General features: G+C 55.5%; 3 protein-coding genes across 5 annotated transcripts in view; 2 read left to right on the top strand and 1 right to left on the bottom strand.

The window, feature by feature from the left end:
- Nucleotides 1-4149, bottom strand: part of LRCH4 (leucine rich repeats and calponin homology domain containing 4) — a 45879-nt gene extending 41730 nt beyond the window's left edge. For all 3 annotated transcript variants that reach the window (XM_063137536.1, XM_063137534.1, XM_063137535.1), the window contains exon 1: nucleotides 3918-4149. In XM_063137536.1, the coding sequence (XP_062993606.1) occupies nucleotides 3918-4110 (193 nt within the window). In that variant the 5' untranslated portion in view covers nucleotides 4111-4149. The remainder of the gene's footprint in view (nucleotides 1-3917) is intronic.
- Nucleotides 1-25972, top strand: part of INCA1 (inhibitor of CDK, cyclin A1 interacting protein 1) — a 222711-nt gene that overhangs the window by 98492 nt on the left and 98247 nt on the right. The gene's annotated exons all lie outside the window — the stretch shown is intronic.
- FBXO24 (F-box protein 24) lies at nucleotides 8428-18258 on the top strand. The gene is made up of 10 exons (XM_063137239.1): nucleotides 8428-8532; nucleotides 9652-9756; nucleotides 9968-10154; nucleotides 10447-10685; nucleotides 13663-13924; nucleotides 14702-14860; nucleotides 15974-16095; nucleotides 16702-16833; nucleotides 17169-17339; nucleotides 17923-18258. The coding sequence occupies exons 1-10, from the start codon at nucleotides 8446-8448 to the stop codon at nucleotides 18256-18258; spliced, it is 1800 nt and encodes a 599-aa protein (XP_062993309.1). The 5' UTR covers nucleotides 8428-8445.

Genomic DNA, 25972 nt, shown 5'->3' with positions numbered 1-25972 from the left:
AACTGCAAATTGCAACCCCCGCAAAATGTCCGAAATCCAGTCGTCCAAGAAATACTTTCCCAGTTTGATTTTTATATATACACACACACACAACCTATGGTAACACACAGCGACACAATTCAGACATTGCAACAAACCATGGTTTACCATGATGTATGAATCATAGAATCGTAGAATAGCAGAGTTGGAAGGGGCCTACAAGGCCATCTAACCCCCTGCTCAATGGAGTCCACCATAAAGCATCCCTGACAGATGGTTGTCCAGCTGCCCCTTGAAGGCCTCTAGTGTGGGAGAGCCCACAACCTCCCTAGGTCACTGCTTCCATTGTCGTACTGCTCTAACAGTCAGGAAGTTTTTCCTGATGTCCAGCTGGAATCTGGCTTCCTTTAATTGACAGAGTGTGGTTCCTGACCAGCCAGCAAACCAGAATGAGAAAGCATGGTTTCTGGAAGTTTTGCAAGCCATGGTTTGTTCCAGCCAGGGTTTGGCATGAGTTGACAAGCCACAGTTAACAGCCACTGCCCCTCCATGGAAGCCCCCCCACACACACCTAGAGACTGAACAGGAAGAAGTTTAAAGCAAGCAAACAGCCTGTATGTTTGAGAGTTCAAATCGTGCTTTGGCGTGGTGTATGCTCTGAGCCAGGAAGTGGCAACAGTGCTAACTTTTGCTAGGCTCTTAAAAGGAGAAAACACAGAACCACGACCCACCACGACCCAAGATGGTTGGAAGCTACAGGAGAGGTGGGAAGTCCTTTACTGACCTCCCCCCACCACACACACACCTCCACTAAAAGCCTGGGAGTCCTAGTTCACCTGCAAAAGGTGTTTGCTTTTTTGCTTCCCAAACTTGGCAAAACAAACCACAACTCCTGCCTCACACCTTCTGGAGCAGGTGTGGGCAACTTTTGGCCCTCCAGATGTTTTGGCCTACAACTCCAATCAGCTCCAGCCAGCATGGCTGATGGTGAAGGATGATGGCAGTTGTAGACCGAAACATCTGGAAGGCCACAAGTTGCCCACCCCTGTTCTAGAGAACGCGAGTGGCTACTCGTTCACTTACTAAGGAGAAAGCCCCAATGAACTGCTGGACAGACATGCCTTGGATTGCGCTGAAAGTAAGGCCGGAGTGGCTGCCGTGGAAGCAGCCACACAGCAACCTCAGAGGTGCCCTCCGCTCCTCCACCACACTCGCTCAGCCCCTTCCGGAGCAATTTCCGTGCTTTGATTCCAGCTAAGAGGAGAGGAGGGGCTTACCTGAACGAGGGGAAGCCACACCTGCAAAAAAGGGAAGAACTACCATCCTATGAAGGCGTTCCTCTCAAGCCACCTGCACTGGACCAAAAGGAAGCACCCCTCCACACATCACAAGGCTTAGTGAAAGGCACCAGCATAGGTGGGATGTGACCAATTCATGGAAGAGGGGAAATCTGTGAGTCGTGGTGGCTCAGTGGAACCTCCACCTTCAAAGGCAGGGTACCAGATACTGGGAGGGGGAGGTATAGTGTGCGGAGGGCCCTTGCCTTCAGGCCTGGCTTGAGCAGAGAACTGAGGAGAGATCTTCGACCAACAACTGAACCCCCAAGTACCACCGGCGAAGGGCAAACCCCAGAAGAGACGCTTCAGCAGCAAGCCAGACTGCTTGACACGCTGCACAGCCTCAGCTGAGTCACCTCTTCCCAGGAAGAAGCACCCCTCCATCTCCATCTAAACCCCCACGCCCGCCCACCCCTTGGCAGTACCTCTCCTGCCAATCCAGCATGCAGAGAGTGAGAGACACCCCAAATGCCAGCAGGGGAGGGGGAAGAAGAGGGGGCAGAAATCAGTCGTCAGCAGCAGCAGCAGCACCACCACCCCCAAGTTACAGAACTGCAGAAGTCTGCAAGGAACATATGCAAAGCAGCACAGGACGAGAGACCGGCTGCAAAGCATCACACACACACACACACACATGCACACTGGCGCCTGGAGGCTCCTCATCTCCTCACAGACTGTTAGTGCTGCAAGTGTTGCACACTTAAATTTAGAAACCCCACTTGAAGAGGCGCCCCTCCGCCAGCTTCCCAGTCAAAGGCTGATGGGAGGTTTAGGCCGCTCCTTCATTCTTAAAGGGCCCTCCTGCAAAAGGGGGGGGCTCAGTAGCACTTCCCCTGGGCAGAGCCCTCCTTAAGACAGGGATCCCCACGCAGGACACTATGCTACCCTCCCCCACGCCCAGCCTAAATTGATGGTGGCAGGCTTCCTATTACACAGAAAGGGGGACAGAGCAGCCAGGCTGTTGAGAACGAAAGCCAGCGGAAGCCCAAAGTGCAGAACGGGGGGGGGGGGTCTCTCTCCCCTGCCAGTTTTCACAGACAGCTTCCTAACCCATAAGTGTGCCACACTGTAAGCAAGAGAGCTTCTCGAGGTACAAGCTAACCCGCCCATTTCCTTCACCAGAAATAAAAACCCTCAAGGTAAAGGAAGTAGATCTTCTTGGCAGACACACACACACACACACACTGTCTTCCTACGCATTCCAGTGGGCCCCGGCGAGAGCATTCATCCCCCAGTGCACACGAGGGCGTTTCCCCAGAAATTGCCCAATTCCTCCCTTACGATATTTTGGCTCTAGAATCATAGAATCGTAGAGTTGGAAGGGGCCTATAAGGCCATCAAGTCCAACCCCACCCACCCCGCTCAATGCAGGAATCCACCTTCAAGCATCCCTGACGGATGGTTGTCCAGCTGCCTCCTGAAGGCCTCTAGGGTGGGAGAGCTGCTCGTTTCTGTAGCCGGGGTGGGGGCGGGGGTCGTGACCCTGCTGCTCACTGCAACAGCAGCGTCCAGATGGGGCCCAAGACCAGAGAAAGAAAGAGAGGGAGAGGAAGGAAGCGGTGCTCTCCCAGCCTCCCTCTGGCTCCAGGCCCCTTCCCACCCCAGTCCCAAGCACAAGCCCCCCCAAACCCACCTTCTCATGCCCCCGCCCCGCTGCCACACGGACAGGGGGATCCAACGGGTCTCTCTTTCAACTAACTGACACCGGGGCAGGGTGGGGTGGGGGCAGGGTGGGGAGGCTCTGCAACGTCACTCAGTCACTGGCCCTACGGCCCCCAACCGCCACCGCTCTAGGCATCTCGCTCTCTCTGAGTCTGGACACCTTTTCCCTCCGTGGCAGCACAGAAGAAGCCTGCAGTAAGCGCTTCTTACCAAGGCCCCCCCTTTCGTTCCTTCTGTAGGCTAAACAGACATACAGAAGAACTGCAAAGCCGCAGGAAAGTTCTCAAAGCTACACTTTTAAGGCGCGCTCCGTCTGAACAAGCCCCCGGAACTTTAAGGCCTGCGGCGGAGGCTGCGTGCTTGCAGGAGCCCCAGGGAACGCAGGCAGCTCCGCTTTCGCTGTTGCCCCTTTCCCAAGCAACACACGGGCAAGAGAGACCGCCAAGGGGGCCCAGTCTATGCGGACCCCCGCCAGAATCCCCACTCTCGGCCCAGCCTGCCTCGCAGGGGTGTTCTGGGGATAATGGCAAGGAGCCTTTCCCCAACCCGGTGCCCTCTAGACCGGGGGGGGGGATAAAAGTCTCAGGAACCCCCAGCCAGCATGGGGGATGCTAGGAGTTACAGTTCCAGGCTGGGTGGGGGGGATGCTAGGAGTTGTAGTCCAACACATCTGGAGGGCACCAGGTTGAAGGAGGCTGCTCTAGGGGCAAGCCCTGGGCCCCCTGGACACAGTAAGCCCCACCCACAACACATACGCACATACCACCTGCTTTCACAGGTGAGCGGCCCAAGAGGGTGGGCGTGGCCGAAAAGGAGAGGAAGTGGAAGCCCCTCCGTGGGTGGAGCCAAGAAAGGGCGTGGCCAGCGCGGGATGGGGCGTGGCCTGAGGAGGAGGAGCTAAGGGTATCTGGGGCCAGTGGGCGTGGCCGAGCCTCTCACCCGCTTGCGTGGTGTCGCTGAGGTCCCAGCGCCGGGCGGCTCCTCCGGGGAAGTGCCTCAGGCGCCGTCCCGCCAGGCTCAGGCTGCCCGAGGCCGCCGCTTCTTCCAAGGCGCGCTCCGGGCCAGGCAGAGGGCCGGGCAAAGAGGGGGAGGGCGGGGGCAGCGGCTCGGCCCCGCCCTCGCCCGCCGCCATCCCTCACGCTCGGCTATGTCCGCTGCGGCAGCCGCTGGCCGAATGAGCGCTCCGAGGCACAGGCAGCGAGACCCCAGCCAGAGGAGGCGGTCCTCGAGACACCGCCTCAGCCTATCACAAGCCGGCCACGCGGGACGCCGCCAATCGCGGGGCATCAGGCGGGGCGTAGCCACACCCGGCAGCAAATCCGGTGGAAAGAGGCGGTCAGGTCTTCCTCCTTTCCCTCCAATCGAATGCCCAGGAGGGGGGACTAGGGGGCATTCGTGGGCGTCTGGCAAATGAGAAGTGCACTGCTTACTATTTTAACCAATCAGCGTGACCGGGGCGCGCGCGTCCCTCAGTCCTCCTATGGCCTTCATAGAGGCGGTGCGTGAAATTACTGGCCAATCATTGCGCAGGTAACTAGAAAATAAGCTTATCATAACGCACAATGTGGCGGAGGCGAGCTCTGCTATATGACTGATGGCTAATGCTACCAATCAAGCAAAAGGTGACGCCTCCCAATCCTTATGGCGGCAACGGTTGAAAGATGAGAGTGCTGCGGGGGCGGGGCTTTTGCTTGCTTTTTGGCACGGGGAAGAGTGGCAGCCATACCGGCCACTCAGCGATGGCATTACCCACCCACCCCGGAGGGTGGGTACTGAGAACCAACCAGAGTAAGAGCCACCTCAGGAGAGGCGGGCGCTAATAAAAGTTTGAATAGGAAGGTGACTGACCAATCGGGAGCAGGAGTAAATTAATACCTGATTGATGGACCATTACTCCAATAATATAATATCTCAGGTTGGTGTGAAAAAAGGGCAGGAGAACACGCCATAACCCAGAATGCATCATTTCACTGTCAGCGGCTTTCTCTGAGCATGTGCAGAGTGCTTTTCACCTTAAGCAAGAACAGGGTGGCCGGCTGAATGCCACAATGAGCCAAAGATGCTTTGAAGCCTAGAATGCTACTTTGAGCATGTCCAGAGTGCCTTTTGCCCTCACCACTGATTAACTGCAACCGGCTCAAATAGAACCACGGCTCCTCCTTTTGTGGGGGGACATTGAAGCCAAGCGTCTTGGAGGCCTCCAGGCCAGCCTGGGCCTCAGCACCTCTCTTTCCTGCAGGGTGGGAGAGAGAGAGAGAGAGAACATTCTAAAAGAGGCGGCCATGTTCCTGTCCTCGTTTACCTCAGAAGTGCCCAAGCAGTGACAGCACAGCAGCCTGCCATGAACAGCCCGTGCTAAGCACAATGCACCTGCCTTCCTACGCAGCCTCATGATGCAAACACGGGCCTGCAGCCGCCATGCACCACAGAGCGCCACCCCTGCTGGGTCGACTTGCATCAGAATCGCACCTCACACACACCGCGCCCCCAGAGCAGACAGCCAGGCTCTCTGGTTTTGTGTCCAGTTCTGGGCTCCACACTTCAAGAAGGAGGCAGACAAGCTGGAGCGTGTTCAGAGGAGGGCAGCCAGGATGCTCAGGGGTCTGGAAACAAAGCCCTGTGAAGAGAGACTGAAGGAACTGGGCAGGTTTAGCCTGGAGAAGAGAAGATGGAGGGGAGACATGAGAGCACTCTTCAAATACTTGAAAGGTTGTCGCACAGAGGAGGGCCAGGATCTCTTCTCGATCCTCCCAGAGTGCAGGACACGGAATAACGGGCTCAAGTGACAGGAAGCCAGATTCCAGCTGGACATCAGGAAAAGCTTCCTGTCAGAGCAGTACAACAATGGAACCAGTTCCCTAGGGAGGTTGTGGGCTCTCCCACACTAGAGGCCTTCAAGAGGCAGCTGGGCAGCCCTCTGTCAGGGATGCTTTAGGGTGGATTCCTGCATGGAGCAGGGGGTTGGACTCCATGGCCTTGTAGGCCCCTTCCAACTCTGCTATTCTATGATTCTATGAAATACTTGAAAGGTTGTCACACAGAGGAGGGCCAGGATCTCTTCTCGATCCTCCCAGAGTGCAGGACACGGAATAACGGGCTCATAAGAACATAGGAAGAGCCCTGAGGCTGGATCAGACCAAGGGTCCATCTAGTCCTGCACTCTGTTCACACAGCAAGGCAATGTGAACAAGGCAGGACATGGTGCAACAGCACCCTCCCACCCATGTTCCCCAGAAACTGGTGCACATAGGCTTACTCCCTCTGATACTGTAGGCAGCACACAACCATGCTTTTGCCTCCAGGAATTTATCCAACCTCCTTTTAAAGCCATCCAAATTGGTGGTTATCACTACATCTTGTGGTTGTGAGTTCCATAATTAATTAATTTATATACCGCCCCATAGCCGAAGCTCTCTCTCGGCAGTTTACAAAAGTTAACTATGGGTTTAACTATGTGCTGTGTGAAGAAGTACTGCCACGGGTTCTAGTATTTTGAGAGATGGAGAAAAATGACTCCCTGTCCACATTCCCCATACCATGCTGAAGTTACAGGAAGCCAGATTCTGGCTAGACATCAGGAAAAACTTCCTGACTGTTAGAGCAGTACGACAGTGGAACGCATGACCTAGGGAGGTCGTGGGCTCCCCTGCACTGGAGGCCTTCAAGAGGCAGCTGGACAGCCATCGGTCAGGGATGCTTGAAGGTGGATTCCTGCACTGAGCAGAGGGGTTGGACTCGATGGCCTTGTGGGCCCCTTCCAACGGTACTATTCTATGATTCTATGTTTAAACTTTCTTGCCTTTATTCGTAGTATTTAGTATAGATTCAGTGCGCTTGCTTTGAGCCGTTTTGTTTTCCTTCGCCGCCTCGAGCGCAGAAGTGGAACGGCAGGGTACACACTTGATGAATACATAAGCGATCACCCCACATGCGCTTCTTCATCACGGCAGCCTGGTAACGCAGGCCCACGGGGTGCCGCTGCCACACACCCCACAAGGATGGCTCAGCTCTAGTGCGACACAGCCTCATGCGCAGTTGTCAGCTCAGCAGCGTGTGCCTTCTGCCGCTCTGTGCCGCCCACACGGCCCAACACCCACGTTATCTGTCACTGCCGGAGCGGCTGACATACAGGTTGGTGTAAAATGAGAACGGAAAGGAAGGGAGATTTATAGATGGGAGCAGACGGGCGTCAGCCGAGAGGAGGGCGGATGTTCAAATCCCTATTTGGTTATAGATTTTAAGCCCTCAGAACTATGAGAGTACAGTGAGCCCTGAGCTATTTGATTCCATTTCACTTCCTCTTGTTAAAAGCAGTCTTCTTGTCTACAGACACTCATGTGTCATCAGATGCAGGAGGCAAGACTACAGCCCACGCTGAGCCTCTCTGAATTTCAGCAGAGTATCCCCAGGTGAGAAGGACGGGCCAGGAAGCCTGGGATGGCGCCGACAGCTAAGAGGAGCAGAGCCCAGTGGGCAAAAGGGATCGGGGCGCTCTGGAATGAGAGTGGATCCTTGTGGGTTAGAACTAGAGGGAGGGATCTAGAATTCCTGAGTCCTCTGGAAGCTCTCGGATGCCAGTGAGTGGACATACAAGAGCTTCTTTTGATCTGAAGGTGAGCTCAGTGCGGGAACAAGCCGGATCTAAATTCGGCCTCAGCGTGTGCTGTATTGCTTTGATTAGTAAGGGAATTTCCAGGGCATCTTTAATAAACCAGGCAGCTTTTAAAATGTGACATTACCAGCCATCCAGTAATATACACATAACCCACCCACCCCGCCCTCTAATAACTCTTCCTGTTTCCTGTACCCCCAAAGTAAGTGGAATCAGAAGGAGTTACAGGGGTAACAAGCCAAGCGCGCCACGCTCTGAATTCAGAACTCACTGACCGACCACCCACCGCCCCTGGTTTCCTCTCCCAATCATGGGCCAGTGCTGGATGCTACAAAAGAAGCAACAGGACAGGTATGGATCAATTCATCCGCTGTCAATCAGCGCTTCAGGTTTAAGGACAACCCAGAGTGCAAAGTGCAAAGAGCTCAGCTAACAATTATGAAAGGCTTGCTATGACTCCAACGAGAGAGAGAGCGCCCAGCCTCTCCTCCCCAGAGCTCACTCCCCCAAGAATGAGGGCATCGGGGAGAGGTGAGCCCACGGAGCGCTGGTACAAATCGGAGCTGCCTGCATGCTCTGGATGCCTTTGTACCCATCTTGGATGGTCTTTGATCCCAGGGCCGGATGGTCCCTTGTGCCCAGGTCACAAAGACAGACCCAGATGGGTGCTGATGTCACAGTGCGCCAGTCACCAGGGGAACCCCAGGCTCTGTGAAGCCATCAGGACGGCCATGATCACATAGTGCCATTGGCTTTGTGCGCAGGGGCATTCATACGCCTTGGCCATGCTGAGCCCAGCAACAGTGGATCTGAGAGCTTGCACCCACCAGACAGGCCACGGCTGGGCGGGCAGACATGAACGACAGGCGCGTCGCCCAAAAATTCAGGAGAAGGAAGCTCCAGCGCTTCTCCCATGCCTCTAGCACTGAGGAACCGCTCGGAGTGAGCATGCTGCGTTTGGGCCCCAGGGCAGGGAAGAGACCAGTGTGGGGTCCTTTCCAGGAGAGGGAGGCAGGGGAGACGCGCTCCGCTCAGGGCTGAGGAAGGGGCTCACCGGGGGCGGGGGGGCAGTGGGGGGAGAGAGCTTTCTCCTTCAGTGGGCTTGCAGTCTCAGTGGGGTCGCCAGTTTCCCCGTGGCTTGATTGCACGTGCAGATCAATTGAAGCAGGTCAGCCAGCCAAATTGTGGGCCAAACTACACCGTATTTCCTTTGAACGTGGAGAAATCCACAGAAGTTGGGCTTTCTCAGCAGACCCCGTTCTCTTTAAACAGAGACACGTTGGTGTTGCGATTCACAACGTCTTGAAAAAGTGGGTTGGAGTACGATTCAGCAAGTCGCACTCTGGCCATGCCCAAGAACGTCTCGACGCAACAAAACACCTGCAAAAAAGGGCAACTCCGTGTTGTCTCGGCCATCTAAAACTTGGCCACATCTCCAGAGCAAGCCCTCTCCAGCCTGGCGCCCTCCAGGTGGGTTGTCGCCCAGCACATCCAGAGGGCACCAGGTACGGGGGACGGCTGGTGGCCTCCGATGATGTCCACACATGGGACAAGGGGGAAGCATTTCCCAAGGCTGGAGGGGTCTGGCAGCCACATCCCTATAGTTAAAGGAAGGCACTGTTGCCTCCTGGTGTCGTCTAGCGAAAACGCAGCAGATAATCTCTTTATGCAGCTGGTTTCACGTTGGCTTCATGCACCTTGGTGTCCCTTAAAGCATGCTGGAGACTATTGTTTTGGGCCGGCGCTGAGGACTCTTGTGGTAGAGATGGTTGGGCTGCCTCTTGGGGCTTTAGAGAGCTCCTGGGCCACCTGGAAGCTTAAGTCTCCTTGTCCTGGCATGTCTCCTGGGCCGTTAAAGAGGGTAGGACAGCCAGACATTCAACAGGTTACCTTTCCTTTCTGCCACTGACTCCCCATGCTAGCAGAAAGCTACACCTCAGTGGTTCGAGGTACCGGATCCCTCGGGATGAGGTCCAGCCCTTCCCTTCTGTGCAACAGAACGCCGGGAGTCAGGCGGATCGTGGCTGCTCACACTGTCGCCTCCCTTCTCTTTGCCCTCAGCAGCCCGAGAAGAAGCAGCGCAGCGGCTCGTCCGTGGAGACCACCGGAGACAAGCAGGCGAGAGGAGCTGCCGCCACCTCCCTCCAGGTCTTCCCTCCAGAACTGGTGCGTGGACCTCGCAGGGGAGCGGCCGTAGGGCAGGCCTAGCTCAGTCTCCAGGAGTGTTGGACTGCAACTCCCGTGCCTGGCTGGGACTGACGGAGTCCAGCCCAACTGGAGGCCCCACGACGGGAAGGCTGGCGTGGGGGGAAGCCCTGCCTGCCCTCGACCTGACCGAGTCCCTCCCCCCTCTCCCCCCCCCCCCGCCGTTCTTCAGCTGTACCACATCATCTCCTTCTTGCCCGTGAGGGACGTGGCGGCCCTGGGCCAGACCTGCCGGTACTTCCACGAGGTGTGTGACAGTGAGGGGGTCTGGCTGCGAATCTGCCGCCGCCTGTCCCCTCGGCTGCGGGATGAAAACTCGGGCGGCAGCCGGCCATGGAAGCGATCAGCCATCCTCAACTGTCAGTAAAGCCTGGGGTGAAACGGGGGCCCGAGGAAGGGGGCGTGAGGGAGGCCTGGGGGAGGAAAGCCTGCCCTTGCAGGGGTGGGTGGGTGGGAGGGAGGGAGGGAGGTGGCGAGGCTGTGGTGACGGGGGGGAGGGGGAGAGAAGAGAGCGCCAGTGGCCCAAAAGCGCACCCCACGGAGAGAAGAAGCAGGTCTTCTCCCCCACCCTGGGGCAGGGGGCGGCCTTTTGTTTTAAAGCTCCCCTGGTCTGACCCCCTTCCCCTGCCCTGGGTGCTCTCTGTCCCACAGACACCAAGGGCTTGTACTTCCAGATGTTCAGCGGCCGGCGGCATTTCGTCAGCAAGACCGTGGCCCCGCTGCTCTCGCACGGCTACCGGAAGTTCCTGCCCACCAAAGACCACGTCTTCATCCTGGACTACAACGGCACCCTATTCTTCCTCAAGAACGCTCTGGTCTCCTCCACCATGGGCCACTTCCAGTGGCGCCGTGCCTGCCGCTACATGGTGCTGTGCCGGAGCGCCAAGGACGTAGGTGCTCGCAAGAGTGGAACCGCCCGCCGCCCCCCCCCCCCGGCAGGCCCTTTCTCCCACTCCTGCCCAGAGGGGAAGGCGTGGCAAAATGCTCCCAGGGTGTGGCCTGGCAAGACGTGGCCCCTGGCTGAGAAGATAAGAGGAATGGAGAGGTGAGAGAGAGGGGACACGGCGGAGGATGCGGGAGCCTCTCCCCCTGGGGGTCCGTGCTTCGCCCCTCTCCGCCTCCCTCTCTCCTCCTTCCCACACTGGAGGCCTTCAAGAGGCAGCTGGACAACCCTCTGTCAGGGATGCTTTAGGGTGGATTCCTGCATTGAGCAGGGGGTTGGACTCGAAGGCCTTGTAGGCCCCTTCCAACTCTGCTGTTCTATGATTCTATGATTCACATTCGCTGGCACTGGGCACCCTGTTCGCACACGCCAGGGAAAACGTCCCCACAACACATTTGCGCCACTCTCATTCCTCTCCTTTCCCCAGAGACATCCAGCCACAAATCTGACGTGGGGGACACACACACGAGAAAACCTTGGTCTGGTGTAATCTTTCGTGGACTGGAGTCCTCTTCATCTGACGTGGATGAAGGGCCGCTGCTGCTGCTGCTGCTGCCGCCGCCGCCGCCCCCACCTCCCTGGTGACCGCCCCTTTCCCAGCTAGCTGAGCCTGACTGTGGCCTAATCCACACCAAGCAGGATATAGCACTATGAAAGTGGTATGAAAAGCAGTCTGTGGTATATCTGTCAATGGGCCTCAAGTGGGTCAGTGCACTTCAATACCGCTATGAAGCCGTCGTGTGGCTCCTGCCTTTTATAGACCGCTTTCATAGTGGAATCTCCTGCTTGGTGTAGATGAGGCCTGTGGCTGCAGCAGGACCCGTGAGAGGAAGGCCCCAATCCCCATTTTCCTTCCTGAAGGTAAACTTCCTGGGGAGAGCTGGGGTACCAAAGCTAGTTTAGTGGTAGCCCAGCCTTCCTGACTACTTGAGTGTTGGGGATGCTGGGAGTTGTAGTCTAGCACCTCAGGAAAGTGCCCCATGGGGAAAGGTGGCTCTCGCCCGTCTCTCCTGAGCTCCCACCCCACCCCACCTCCCTGTCTTGCTGCCTTCCACCTCAGAGGGCACGCATCTCAAGCCCACCACGTTGTATTTTGGGGCTGCAAAAGAGGCAAGATGAACTGGGCAAGAGATGGACTGAAGGTTGCCACCTTTCTTTTTCCCTGGCCCTGTTCCTGTGCCTCTGATGGCCGCTTGGCCAGCGAAGCCTTTTCCGTGGGAAGTCCCCGTGTGTGGCGGCTACTCTTAAAGGCAGGGCAGGAACGGGAGCGAGTTAAGAAACCAGGGCAAGAGTTTCAGTGCACGTCCAGCGGAGACTGGAGGGTGCAAACGGCCTTAAACCAGCAAACATTAATAAATCATGCCAGTGTTTCTTCATTTTTATTTAAAAAAAATAGGTTCAGAAATATGATCAGAATAATGCTTCATGTTTGGCCATTTCCCTATGTACTCCTATATTTTGCTGGCATTTTTAGAGCAGCCCCTGTGACCCGCAGGGCTCTTGAGACCGAGATATAGGCGCCTGCCTCAGGCCACCCAGTCCATTGCGAAACGAGGTCTCCTGCTCCCAGCTCACGCACTGCTAGGCTGTGCCTGCCCTTCAGTGGTGTATGGGGTTCCACTGGGCTTTACTTCCACACTAACTCGTAGGGGCAGGGCGCGATGCAGGGCGCGGGATCCAGACAAGTGCTTAAGGAGGTCTGGCTTCGGGCGAAAAGCCAGTTAGTTGCCCATTTACAGCAGAGAGTCCCCTCCCATCTCGGGAAAGAGGAGGGACAGACCTGTGGCATCTTGATCATAGAATCATAGAATCATAGAATAGCAGAGTTGGAAGGGGCCTACAAGGCCATCGAGTCCAACCCCCTGCTCAATGCAGGAATCCACCCTAAAGCATCCCTGACAGATGGCTGTCCAGCTGCCTCTTGAAGGCCTCTAGGGTGGGAGAGCCCACAACCTCCCTAGGTCACTGATTCCATTGTCGTACTGCTCTAACAGTCAGGAAGTTTTTCCTGATGTCCAGCTGGAATCTGGCTTCCTTTAACTTGAGCCCGTTATTCCATGTCCTGCACTCTGGGAGGATGGAGAAGAGATCCTGGCCTTCGTCTGTGTGACAACCTTTCAAGTCTTTGAAGAGTGCTCTCATGTCTCCCCTCCATCTTCTCTTCTCCAGGCTAAACATGCCCAGTTCTTTCAGTCTCTCTTCATAGGGCTTTCTTTCCAGACCCCTGATCATCCTGGTTGCCCTCCTCTGAACAAGCTCCAGCTTCTCTGCGTCCTTCTTGAATTGTGGAGCCCAGAACTGGACGCAATACTCTAGATGAGGCCTAACCAGGGCCAAATAGAGAGGAACCAGTACCTCCCGTGATTTGGAAGCTCTACTTCTATTAATGCAGCCCAAAATAGCATTGGCCTTTCTTGCAGCCATATCGCACTGTTGGCTCCTATTCAGCTTGTGATCTACAACAATTCCAAGATCCTTCTCGTTTGTAGTATTGCTGAGCCAAGTATCCCCCATCTTGTAACTGTGCCTTTGGTTTCTATTTCCTAAATGTAGAACTTGGCATTTATCTCTATTAAATTTCATTTTGTTTTCAGCCCAGCCCTCCAGCCTATCAAGATCACTTTGAAGTTTGTTTCTGTCTTCCAGGGCGAATGCCTTTTGCCACCCTGAGCCTGTGTGGGCTTCTGGGAGCTCTGGCCACAATAGATGAGTTTGCCTCTCGGGTGCTCCAGGAGGACCCTGCGCTGTCTTTCCTGCCGTACATGGCCACCCCTGGGCGAGGGGGAAGACTGGCGCCACCTCCCCTGGGTGCAAGGCCTGCCCCCCCGATCCCTTCTCCCCCACCGCAGACCCCTGCTTTGCCGCGGCCACTTTCTGCAACGTCTGCCGTCCTGACGGTGGGGTCTCCCTCATTCTGCCCGCAGTTTGCCACAGACCCCCGGAGTGACACCGTGTACCGCAAGTACCTGTATGTGCTGGCCACCCGGGAGCAGCCCGTCATGGCGGCCGCGGGGCGCAGCGAGGGCTCTGGTGCAGCCGCCAGCGGCCGCCTCTGTGACTGCGTGGAGGTCTACCTGCAATCCAGTGGGCAGCGGGTCTTCAAGATGACCTTCCATTTCTCCATGAAGTTCCGGCAGATCGTGCTGGTGGGGCAGGAGACAGAACGGTCCCTCCTCCTCCTGACAGGTGAGAGGGGAGGGAGGGAGGGCGAGCCCAGAGACAGGGGCAGCCCCCCCCCCCCGCCGGCGGAGGATTAGTGAAAGGGTGGGGGCACATGGCGACAGTGGCTGCCGTTTAACAAATGCTTAGTGCATTGGTACCCCCACCCACCCCACCCCATTCACTGAGAGGTGCGTGGAAGCAGCCTTCTCCGACCTGCTGCTGAGAGCGCCAGGTGGGGGAAGGCTGTGCTAAAGGGAGGAGGAGGAGGAGGAGCAGCAGTGCTTTGGCCTCTGGAGCTCTTTGTTCATGTAAATGTTAGAATGGGAGACACTTTGCACGGGGTGGCCACATGGAAAAGGAGGACCGGGGCTCCTGCCTCTTTAACAGTTGCATGGAAAAGGGGATTTCAGCAGGGGTCCTTTGTAGGCCTGCAGCACCTGGGGAAATGCCCTCTTCATCACCACCGTCAAAGCTGCAGGAGCTCTGCCCTCTTTTGTATCTGGCCACTCAAGCTAAAGAGGGCAGGGCTCCTGTGGCTTTGACGGTGGTGATGAAGAGGGCATTTCCCCAGGTGCTGCAGGCCTACAAAGGACCCCTGCTGAAATCCCCTTTTCCATGCAACTGTTAAAGAGGCAGGAGCGCCGGTCCTCCTTTTCCATACGGCCACCCTAACTTTGCCCCTCTTTCAGGGTGCTTCTGTCCACCACAGAGCGGGCACCTCTGCACTGGAGACCCCTGGGATAGATACCCTCGTATGTTGTTTTACCCAGCACAATCCTCCTCCTTCCTCTTCCTCCACAGAGGAAGGGAAGATCTACGGCCTGGTGGTGAACGAGACCCAACTCGATCAGCCGCGCTCCTACACCGTGCAGCTGGCGCTGCGCAAAGTCTCCAAGTGCCTCCCCCACATCTCTGTCCGCCACATGCACTCCAACCAGAGCAGCGCTGTCTACCTCACAGGTAACGTGAAAAAGAGGCCTGCCGGCTGGCCGGCCAGCCCCCCCAGCCTCAGCCCAGGTGCCATGACACGGCTCCACAGCCTCTGCCGGGGGCCGGGGGCTCTCCGCCTTGTGGCCACGCCAGCCACTGCCACAACTTTGGCTCGTTCTTCTGGTTCAGCGGTGGGGGAACTACTTTCTGCCTCAGCACCAGACCCCTTTCCAGAGAAGCCCCTGGGGGCCTCATTCCGTGGCGAGGGGGCCGAAGGCCGAAGGGAGCCCCCCTCCCCAAATGCAAGAAGTGCCAGCAGCTTCTTAACCCTTTTGGAAGGTGGGGGGGCTGCACACAAGCCAGGAGACCCCACCCTCAGTGGTTGGAGGGAGGGCGCTGGGGAAAGGGGAGCGGTCACCCAGGGAACCCCAGGAGGCCGGATTGCGACCCCAGGAGGGCTGGACTGGAGGTTCCCCAGCCCTGTCCTTGGGCCAGTGCAGAGCCCAGGTGCATCACGACCCACCCCGGGAGGGCCCGCCACAGGGGTCATTGGACTGAAGAGGTCAAGGACTGAGAATCTGAGAGGTCAAGGGGTGAGAAACGGCCAGTGGGGAGTTGGAAGCAGAGGATCCGGTGGAACCGGAGAGACAAACGAAAGGAGGCCGGAGGCCTGGAACGGGCAGAGGGCGGGGGGGGGCAGCTTGATGAACAGAGAGCAGGGGAGACCACCGTTTCAGGTGTGTGTGTGTGGTGGGAGGGGGGGGAGAGCTTGGCAGGACCCAGACAAATGGGAAAAGTGGGGTGGGAGTGGAAGGGGGGAACAGGAGCCTGTAAAAGCAAGAAACGGAGGCTTGAACCAGATGCAGGACATGACAGGGGACCCTTGCGAAGATCATAGAATCATAGTAGGGTTGGAAGGGGTCTCTTAAGGCCATCAAGTCCAACCTCCCCCGCGCTCGATGGAGGTCCAGTGCGGAGGAGTTTATCCCCAGGGCCTGTGCTTGACTGCAGTGGGTCAGGAGGGGCTCTGGGCCCCGCTGTCTCCCCTGCCCCACCTCAGAGGGTTGGCTTCTCCTCCGGGGAGCCCCTTGTGTCTTCCGAGGGCTCGGTTTGTTCAGCCACGGCCCTGCCTCCCCTCCGCAGATGAAGGCACGGTGTACTTTGAGGTCCACTCGCCCGGCGTTTACCGCGATCTCTTCGGCACGCTGCACGCCTTCGACCCGCTGGACCAGCAGATGCCCCTGGCTCTTTCTCTCCCAGCTAAGGTGACACGGAGGTGGGGCTCTGCCCTACGCCAGCCCTCCCCAGGGACCGGACGGTTGGCGCCTAGCAGCGAGGAGGGGGCTTGCAGGCGCCATGGGGCAGAGAGGGGCCCAGGCCAAGAAGGGCGCAGATTCCACGGGGGATCCTGTTCAGCCTCGCTGTCCGGCCCCCATCGCTCTCCTTTCTCAGGCAGCCACTTTGGTGCCCCCCTCGCGCCCTCCGGGGCTCCTTGTGCCGGGCTCCCAGCTGCCATGTTTCTTCCTGACACCAGATCTCGGGTCCCAGTAGCCTCCCCGCCCCAGCCCACCCCACCCGCCAGCGCGGGATTCCCAGACAAGCGATGACTCCCAACGAGGACTGTCATGATAAAGGGCCTGGCGGTTAAGGGGCTGCGACTTCCCCTCCCATTGCTCAGGAGGTGAGGGGAACGCGCTCTGCATGTGCTCAGAAGCACAGGGCTAGCAGCGCTTCCAAGGAGTGAGTCCTAGCCGTGAGGGCAGCTGCCGCAGCTGGAAGGGCCGTGTCCCCCTGGCCCCCAGCGCCTCCCTGCCAGGGCGAGCCCCTGACCCCGCCCACTCAGCCCCTTTGCCTCTCTCCCTTTGTGCCAGGTGCTCAGCTGCGCCCTCGGCTACAACCACCTGGGCCTGGTGGACGAGTTTGGGCGGATCTTCATGCAAGGAAGCAACCGCTACGGTCAGCTGGGCACGGGGGACAAGATAGACCGCGGGGAGCCCGCCCAGGTGAAGCAGAGCGCCCGATGCCCCCGCACCTCCCAACGGGCCCCCAAGAGCAGCCGCTGGGGTGGGCAAGTGGCAGTTCCGGCCTGTGAGCCTGATCCAGACTGCACCTGGCTGGCCCCCTGCGACTGCCTCCCGGCCTTTTCCGATCCCGGCCATGTCCTGCTGCGGTGCGGCTCTCTCCATCTCCGTGGGCAAGAGACGTGGCATTTGAGGGGGGGGTCTTGGGTCATCTAGTCCGACCCTCTGCCAGCAGCAGGAAAGCGCCCTAGCACGCCCTGGACAGTGGGGGGGGGCTCTTTTGCCGCCTCCCCATAAACCTCCCCCCTCCCCAACAGGTGCACTACCTCAAGGGCCCCACGGACCTCTGGTGTGGCCTCAACCACACCCTGGTGCTGAGCCAGAGCGGGGACTTCAGCAAGGACCTGATGGGCTGTGGCTGCGGAGCTGGGGGCCGCCTGCCGGGATGGCCCAAAGGCAGCGCCTCTTTCGTCCGGCTGCACATCAAGGTGAGGGGAGGCCGTGCGACGGAGAGGGGGAGAGGCAGGAGGCCTGGGGATCCGGCCGAGGTGAAGAGCGAGGGCAGGGACAGGGATGAACCCGCCTGCGGGCCCCTAACCCTGAGCCCCCGGCCTCCCCACTCTCACCTCGTTTGGCTCTTGGCTTTTTAAGGAGCACGTTTCTATCCCTCGTGGGTCAAAGGGAACTACATGGCCGTTTCCTGCTAAGATCAGCCACAGGTCTGGCTGAGATTTCCAAGGGGCAGAGCAGTGAGACGTGACCCCTCAGCATCTCCCCCCCACACACCCCTCCCTGTGCTGCTGCCCACTCTTTTCTCTGTGCACCCAGGAAATGGGGAGGGGGCTTTCAAAATTTGGCAAACTGCCCCCCACCCACCCACCCACCCATTGCCAAACTAAACAAGAAGCAGAGCCTCTGGCCGTGTTTCTCCCAGAACGCAGTCAGATGCGGACGTGTTCAGAGGGGGCCGACACGTCTTCCACGGTTGTTTCGTGATTCCAGGCGTGACGTTGTCTCCCGCCGCCCTGTGCCTGGCCTGCCCGGACCCTGTCCCCTCCTCGCCCACTGCAGGTGCCGCCGTGCGCCCGCCGGATCTGCTCCACCCGCGAGTGCCTCTACATGCTGTCCAGCCACGACATGGAGGAGGCGCTGGACTACCGCGAGCTGCCCACCGGCAAGACTGGCATGCTGCCAGGGGACACCGAAGCCACGGCCACCCGGGCGTGCGAGGAGTACCTGAGCCAAATGCACAAGTGCCCGACACTGGAGGGGCGTGTGGCGAAGGTGAAGGAGGCTGTGGGCACCATGCCCCTCATGACATTCCAGAAGGACTTCTTCTGGGAGGCTTTGGACATGATCCAGAGGGCAGCGGAGCTCCGGGAAGCCCCTCCTCCCGGTTCCAGCTAGCTCAGAGAGAGCGTGGGCCCCTCCCACTTGCCCCCCCACGTCCTCCTGCCCTCCATCCTCCTGCCCCCCACCTGTATATATGCATCATGGATCGTGATTAACCAATAGAGAAGACTGCACAATTGGGAGTAAAAACCAAAAGAGATCTAACGCCAGCCTCCGCTGACCTGGGCAGGAGTAAGTGACGCGTTGCCCCACTGGGGCATCAGAGGGGTGGGGGGGGAGGCTGCTTGGGAGAGGCCTGCCCTGATTCCTGAGGGGACGGCGGAGCCGAAAAGAGGGTGCGCCTCGTGGTCTGGGCCTCCCTGCTCCCAGCCTCCCCACTGCCTGGCCCACCCTCTTTAACCTCCCTGCCATCAATCATTAAACCATCAGGGAAATGGAGAGAACAGGGCAGAACCTTTCACAGCTGGCAGGGGCAGCCGCTCCTTGGGGACAGGGGCAGTGCCAGGCCGGGGTGGGAGGGGCAGGTCTGACCAAGGCCACCTCCCAGGTCTCCAGTCCAGAGGACAAAGCCACCCCCCCCCCCAGCTGGCCAGCCAGCCAGCCCCAAAAGTGCTCCCTGGCCCCTGTACAAAGTCTGCTAGCCGCCAGCCCTTTCCAGGTCAGAGTTCCCAGCGTGCTCTGGGGGAGGGAATGTGTGTGTGTGTGTGAGAGAGAGAGAGAGAGAGAGAGAGAAAGGGGGGAACGGGGGGGGGGATGAGGAGGCAGCTGGAACGCCGTAGCAGGCCGAGAAGTGTGCTCAGCCCCACAGAACAGCTGCCGTGAAAGCAGTGACATGGCCCTTGCTCCCTAGGGAAGAGGATGCACACAGCAGCCTGGTCCAAGGGGACGGGAGGACCCCCGTCCCGAAGGCCCTCATCCATCCCTCTTTCCCTGACGCACATGCGCTGCTGCTGGTCAGCCCCCCACCTCACCCCCACCCGCCGAAAGCCCAGCCCTTTGGCCCTGTCATGCAGCTTTTCAATCCCGCCGCTTGCATGGCCTTAGAAAGGGGCGCGTCCCCTTCTCGCCAGGAGGGCAGCTGCATCCCCTCAGCAGTGTCCAAGGCAGCGGGGCTCAGAGAGAGCCTGGGTCGGCAACACCAGCCGGAGGGAGCTCCCCATGGGGTGGGGGACCCGCTGGGCCGCTCCAGGAACAGAATGGGGGATCGGAGAGACCTGCGGGTCTGATCCAGTACGGCCCTTCCGATGTCCCTATCAGCGTGTGAGGTTCCCCCAGACCTTCAGCGCCAGGAGGTTTCCCTCGCCTGTGATGGGGATGGAAGGAATCATAGAATAGTAGAGTTGGAAGGGGCCCCTAAGGCCATCCAGTCCAACCCCCTGAAGGGGGCCAGAGCAGAGGGTGAAGGGGGCCAGGTCACGTCGTCCCAGGACAGACCGACAGGGTTTCTTACCAGAGCCCTGAGACCCACCCAATGGGTTGCATCCAGATGGGGTCCTATTTAGAGTCCTTAGGTCCCATTGGTTTCCACGGGTCTACTCCAGAAACGAAATCATGGCTTGGGGGTGAAGCTGCTGCCCTCCCGCGCTCATGAGCCAGACCCTGGTATGAGTCCTGTTTGTGCTTGTAGTACAAAACCAGGAACACGGGCCGCTGTCTGCCACCGTGGTGCCATCTAGCCCATAGTCCCCGAGCCAGACCAGGATCCATTTACCCCAGCGAGTGCAAAAGCTTAGCAAATATTATTTTTTATATATATGACACAAATGTCTCAGAAAAGTGAGTCTTACAAAATTCGGGGTGTGTGTGGCCTGTGTGATAGCATCATCAATATGGCTGCCATGCTATTATGCAATTGCCACATTAAAATATGCATAACTTCTCAGCTGTTTATGCTACAGAGATTAATTTTTTCTGAAATGTTTCAAATCAAATGACAAATACTTTTTGTAATTACACGTTTTTTGTTAACTCCATTAGTTTTTGAGATAATTTCATTTGAATGTATAAAGTCAGTGTTCGCATTGGTTATGTGTGACGTTTAACCATGATTTACTCAAAAACTATACGACTTCCGAAAGAATACTCAAGAACAAAAAAGTTGCATTTTTTATGAGGATTAAGAAAATGTATAATAACATGGGGTTTACCACCAACACTTAGGGAATTATGAGTGATATCTCGTTATACGTCCACTTTCTCAGGATTGTATGATTTTACAGTTTATCATGGAGGGCTTTCATTTCAAAAGTATCCACCCTAAATATCTCTCAATCTGATGCACAGATCATTTTGAACATGTTCAATTGCGATTTTTACAGTTGAACATGTTCAAATGTTCTTTACAAAATTTCAAACAGGACAAGTATGATGAAATATTTAAAAAGACAATTTATTAGGTTGAAGTGTTTAAAAACAAATGTTTTTAAAATCTTCAGCAAAAATTTACAATTTACAAAATAAAAACTATGTTCTGTGAGAAGGGTTAACAAATACATTTCATCGGATGCCCTCTTCACTTTCATTGGAACTGCTATCATCACTGTCAAAATCACTTTCCCCGTCTTCCCGTTTCAAGATTTTCGGGGCGTGTTGGACCATCGTGCCATTTCATGCGGTACGTGCTATTTTCCAAGTACCAGCCATGTTCAATAGGATCAAGGCCGTTGTCAGGTTTTCTACAACCTGTTATTGTTTCCACAGCCGTGACACTGAATTGCTTCTTCTAATCTTTTGGATCAAAGCAGGTTTAGATGGAGGTAGCATTGTTGGGTTAATCCCTTTAACTTTGGAAAATGCCTTAGACTGGATCTTAGGTGTGGTTTTCTTCATAAATAGACTGTTACTTCACTCACAGAGGAGTATCTAGGGTGGCCGTACATGGCACAGACAAGTTTCTCCAACCCAGCTATCTTTTCTTCAGTTAAAGTTAATGACTCACTTAGCGGGCTGAGAATTTCTTGGAATTCATTATTCTTTTTCATGATTTCAAAGGGTTTAACTTTTCCCTGCCTTGCAAATGCAGCTGTGAAATCAGACCCTGTAAAAGCGTGGTAGCCAGACAAGGCCTCTACCAGATCATAGGGAGGTTGTGGGCTCTCCCACACTAGAGGCCTTCAAGAGGCAGCTGGACCGCCATCTGTCAGGGATGCTTTAGGGTGGATTCCTGCATTTATTATTATTATTATTATTATTATTATTTATTTATTTATTTATTTATATAGCACCATCAATGTACATGGTGCTGTACAGAGTAAAACAGTAAATAGCAAGGCCCTGCCACATAGGCTTACAATCTAATAAAATCATAGTAAAACAATAAGGAGGGGAAGAGAATGCCAACAGGCACAGGGTAGGGTAAGCAGGCACAGGGTAGGGTAAAACTAACAGTATAAAGTCCGCACAACATCAAGTTTTAAAAGCTTTAGGAAAAAGAAAAGTTTTTAGTTTTTTTAGGGGAAAAAAAAACCTAAGACACACCTGCGATTCTAAGACGCACCCCATTTTTAAAGATGTTTATATGGGGGAAAAGTGCGTCTTAGAATCGAAGAAATAGGGTAGTAATGTACTCCAGTAATTTACGTGCAAGAGCTTCGTAAGTTTCCTGGAACTTCAAAGCGTGCAACACGAACATTGCATCATATACAGCCACATCTGTGTGAGGCGGACCTGTAGTTATATCATGCTCCTCGTCTAAATTATGGTACTTTTCTAGCCTGTGCATCAACTTACTTTTGTCTGTTTTATTCATTGACCAACCAATCTGAGCAAGAGAGAATGGCACGGGAGTTAGAGGATCACTCAATGACACTTTTGAACAGCTGCCACATGAATTACTTTACCGAAAGCATCTAAAGTGCATTTGGCAACCTCGTTTCTTTCATTCGGTTTTCAGGTTACTTGATGCAACAGAAGATGCACAGTTAGCTACCAAATTTTGGGGTACGGGTTTTTAAATATTCTTTAGATCTTGCACATACATGTTTTTGAACTTTTCAGCAGCTTCTTGCCCTTTAGAATAGAATGAAAGAAGATCCAGTGTGACTTTCTCATTGATTGTGTGTCCAGTTGAAATGTTCCTTAGAGGTGCCTGAGGATCTAAGTCTTGCAGCGGGTTTGAAAAACTATTCAGGGTTGAAATTATTTTTTCAATATCTCTGCGATCTTTTTCAATGTGTCCTTGTTGCAAATCATGCTTTGAATCTGGAGCTTTTGTAATTCCACTGCTTTCGAGTAAGCTGCTCACTACCTCACTTTTCAGTGACCTTGTGATCATCCATCGGGCTCTAGCAGATTCTGAATTTGCAAATGCCGTGATGCCTGTGAACCTTGAAGCAGCGTCAGCATTTACAGTCTGCTCTACTGCCATGTCAACTGGTACCCTAGAGAATGAGTTACTAGAGCGCTTTATGCCTAGACCGCCTTGAGAAAGTGCATATATGAACTTCAGGGGATTTGGTTCCTAGGTTGAGAAGTTTCAGGAGGTGCACTGTCCTCCATCAAGCATAGTTCAGCTTCTTGCCTGAGAAGAAAGTTGGAATCATTTTCTCCAGGGCATCCGTATACATTTCAAGGTTACTTGTCCTATAGGCTCTGCTGAAGAATTTGTAGATGTTAACAAGATCAATGTACTGTTGATAGAACTGAGCTGTAAAATCATACAACTCTGAGAAAGTGGACATATAACGAGATATCACTTATAGTTCCCTAAGCGTTGGGGTAAACCCCATGTTATTGTACATTTTCTTGATCCTCATTAAAAAATGCAACTTTTTTGTTCTTGAGTATTCTTTCGGAAGTCGTATAGTTTTTGAGTAAATCATGGTTAAACGTCACACGTAACCAATGCGAACACTGATTTTATACGTTCAAATGAAATTATCTCAAAAACTAATGGAGTTAACAAAAACGTGTAATTACAAAAAGTATTTGTCATTAAATGTGAAACATTTCAGAAAAAGTTAATCTCTGTAGCATAAACAGGTGAGAAGTTATGCACATTTTAATGTGGCAACTGCATAACAGCGCAGCAGCCATATTGATGACGTCATCATGCAGCAGCCGCCACTGGAACTTTGTAAGACTCACTTTTCTGAGACATTTGTGTCATATATATAAAAAATAATATTTGCTAAGCTTTTGCACTCGCTGGGGTAAATGGATCCTGGTCTGGCTCAGGGACCACCAGTATTGTCCACACTGACTGGCAGCAGCAGCAGCGGCTCGTCAGCGTTTCCGGAAGGATCCCTTTGCACCACCACCACTACCACCGCCCTGACGTTGCAGGGGATGGAACGTGGGACATCGACATGCAAAGCAGGGACCCTGCCACTGAGCTCCTACAGCCCCCCCTCCCTCCATTCTGTTTGTTACTTATCAGCAATTCTAATAAGACCAATTTAGAAGGAAGGAAGCCATTTCATTGTGGATAATTGTTTTAAAAACGAGGAGTCAGAAACCCTTGCTGATCTACTTGAAATCATCCAGTGATGTCCTGGTCTGCCTTCTGCCTGCCCCTGTTATAGAGGCTGCGGAACTCTGGGCTTCAGTCTCTCCCCTCTGACGATGACCTTGACAGTCAGAGGTGATAGGTAGGCCTGGACTTGCACCATGAACTGTTTTTGGAGGAGGGCATGAACAGGACAGGACGGGGTTCTCTCTGTGCCCCCTAACTCCGGAGTGGGGGGTACTTAAAGTTGTCGAAGCTTCATCACCACAGCCACTACTGTCCAGTTGTGCTGTTAATCCCAGGGCCTAGTTAGAGCTGGACCTCATTCTCAGGGCCCAGTGGCCTGGTTTGCACATAATGCTAAACCGTGTTGTGGTTTGTTGAACTCTGGCTTGTTGTTTTGTCTGAACACATCTCTGCAAGCAAACCGTGGCTTGTTAACCAGCTCACAAGCCACAAAGAAAAGCCATGGTGTGTTGCTGGCTTATGAAGTCTGACTTGTTTAAACCGTGGCTTGTCATGGTGTCTGAACCCAGAACTGTGGCTTGTTACTGGCGTGTCCACCCTGAAATGCAGATGCTTGGCAAGAGCAGCCTGAAAAAGAAACCTGCTGAGAAACAAACCAGAAGTAGAGAAAACAAGCCACAGTTTGCTCATCTGCAAGACAATTCACGGCTGAAGCAATAAACCATAGTTAACATAAACCACGGCTTGGTGTTACATGCAAATGCAGCCTGGACGAAAACAGCCCTGGGCGCATAGGAGAGGGTGTCCTTCCGGAAGGCCTGAGCATCTTTCCTGCTTGGTGGCCTCATTCAGCCCCGCAGATTTAGGGCTAGGTAGAAGGGCTTGCCAGTCTGAGAGCGCTGAAGCCCCGTCCCTTTCACCCTCGATTCCTCCAGCCCCTCCGCCAGCATTCTTGGGTGCCACGGACTCACGCGAGCAGGGATTCCCTCCTTTTGTCCTTCACCCCATAGGTCTTCCTAGATTAACCCCCTGCCCACTCCACAGCGCCTGCCAGTCCCCCACAAGCCATGATTCAGTGCAGCCGCTCAGCTCCGTATCCGCCAGTGGAGGCCAGGCAAAGCTCTCTCACTCCTCCCCACCCACCCCAAACCCCTGGGACTTCTGGAAGAGGGTCTCACAGGCGGCCCTTTCTGTGGAGGCTCAGCTGTCCTGGGGAAGCTTTCACGTTTCCATCCCTGAGCTCAGCCAGCCAGCCCTGACGGCAAGGCCCCTCTCTGTCCAGGCGGGAGACCCAGCGTGGGCGAGGCAGCAGCTGGGGCTTGGCTTGGCCTCCGCTCATAGAATCATAACATCCTTGAGCTGGAAGGGAGGCTCTAAGGCCATTGAGTCCAAACCCCCCCCCACTCAGTGCAGGAATCCACCTTCAAGCATCCCTGGCCGATGGCTGTCCAGCTGCCTCTTGAAGGCCTCCAGGGTGGGAGAGCCCACAAGCCTCCCTAGGTCATGGGTCCCATTGTCCTACTGCTCCAACAGTCAGGAAGTTTTTCCTCTCTTCTTATCCCGGCATCAGGGATGGGCATCCACGGGGAAGCTGCATCTAGGGTGGTCCTGTTCAGCCAAGGGGCAGGGCTGCCAGCTCCGCCTTGGGCCCACTGACAACAGCCTGGGGCCAGAGGCAGGATCCCAGGGAGGGGGGCACTGCCCTCAGCAGTCTCTCTGCCCTCAGCAGTCTCTCTGCCCTGGCTTCCCCACCAGGGTTTCCAGCAGGCCTCTTTCCCAGCAGCTGCTGCCAGAGAGGCGGAACGAGGGGGGGGGGGCTTCTGCATGCAGAGCAGGGGTTCCACCACCCACCTTGGCCCCTGCCTGCTCTTGCCCACCCCCGGCATCCGGAGGGAGGCAGAACAGAGGGCTCCCCTTCCCCTTCCCTTCGGCTGTGGCTACAGACCTTGAAGTGGGGGTGGGTGGGGATCCGGTGGCCACCCAGACGTTGCTGGATTGCAACTCCCATCAGCCCTGACCAGCGTAGCTGAAAAGGTTGTCACACAGAGGAGGGCCAGGATCTCTTCTCGATCCTCCCAGAGTGCAGGACACGGAATAACGGGCTCAAGTTAAAGGAAGCCAGATTCCGGCTGGACATCAGGAAAAACTTCCTGACAATGGAACCAGTGACCTAGGGAGGTGGTGAGCTCTCCCACACTAGAGGCCTTCAAGAGGCAGCTGGACAACCATGTGTCAGGGATGCTTTAGGGTGGATTCCTGCATGGAGCAGGGGGTTGGACTCGATGGCCTTGTAGGCCCCTTCCAACTCTGCTGTTCTATGATTCTATGAGGAGAGTGGTGCTGCAGCCGGCAACA

This window comes from Elgaria multicarinata, chromosome 11 (genome assembly GCF_023053635.1).
Source record: "Elgaria multicarinata webbii isolate HBS135686 ecotype San Diego chromosome 11, rElgMul1.1.pri, whole genome shotgun sequence".
NCBI lineage: Eukaryota > Metazoa > Chordata > Lepidosauria > Squamata > Anguidae > Elgaria > Elgaria multicarinata.
The sequence above is the reverse complement of the archived record's forward strand: the minus strand, read 5'-3'. Positions and strand labels throughout refer to the sequence as shown.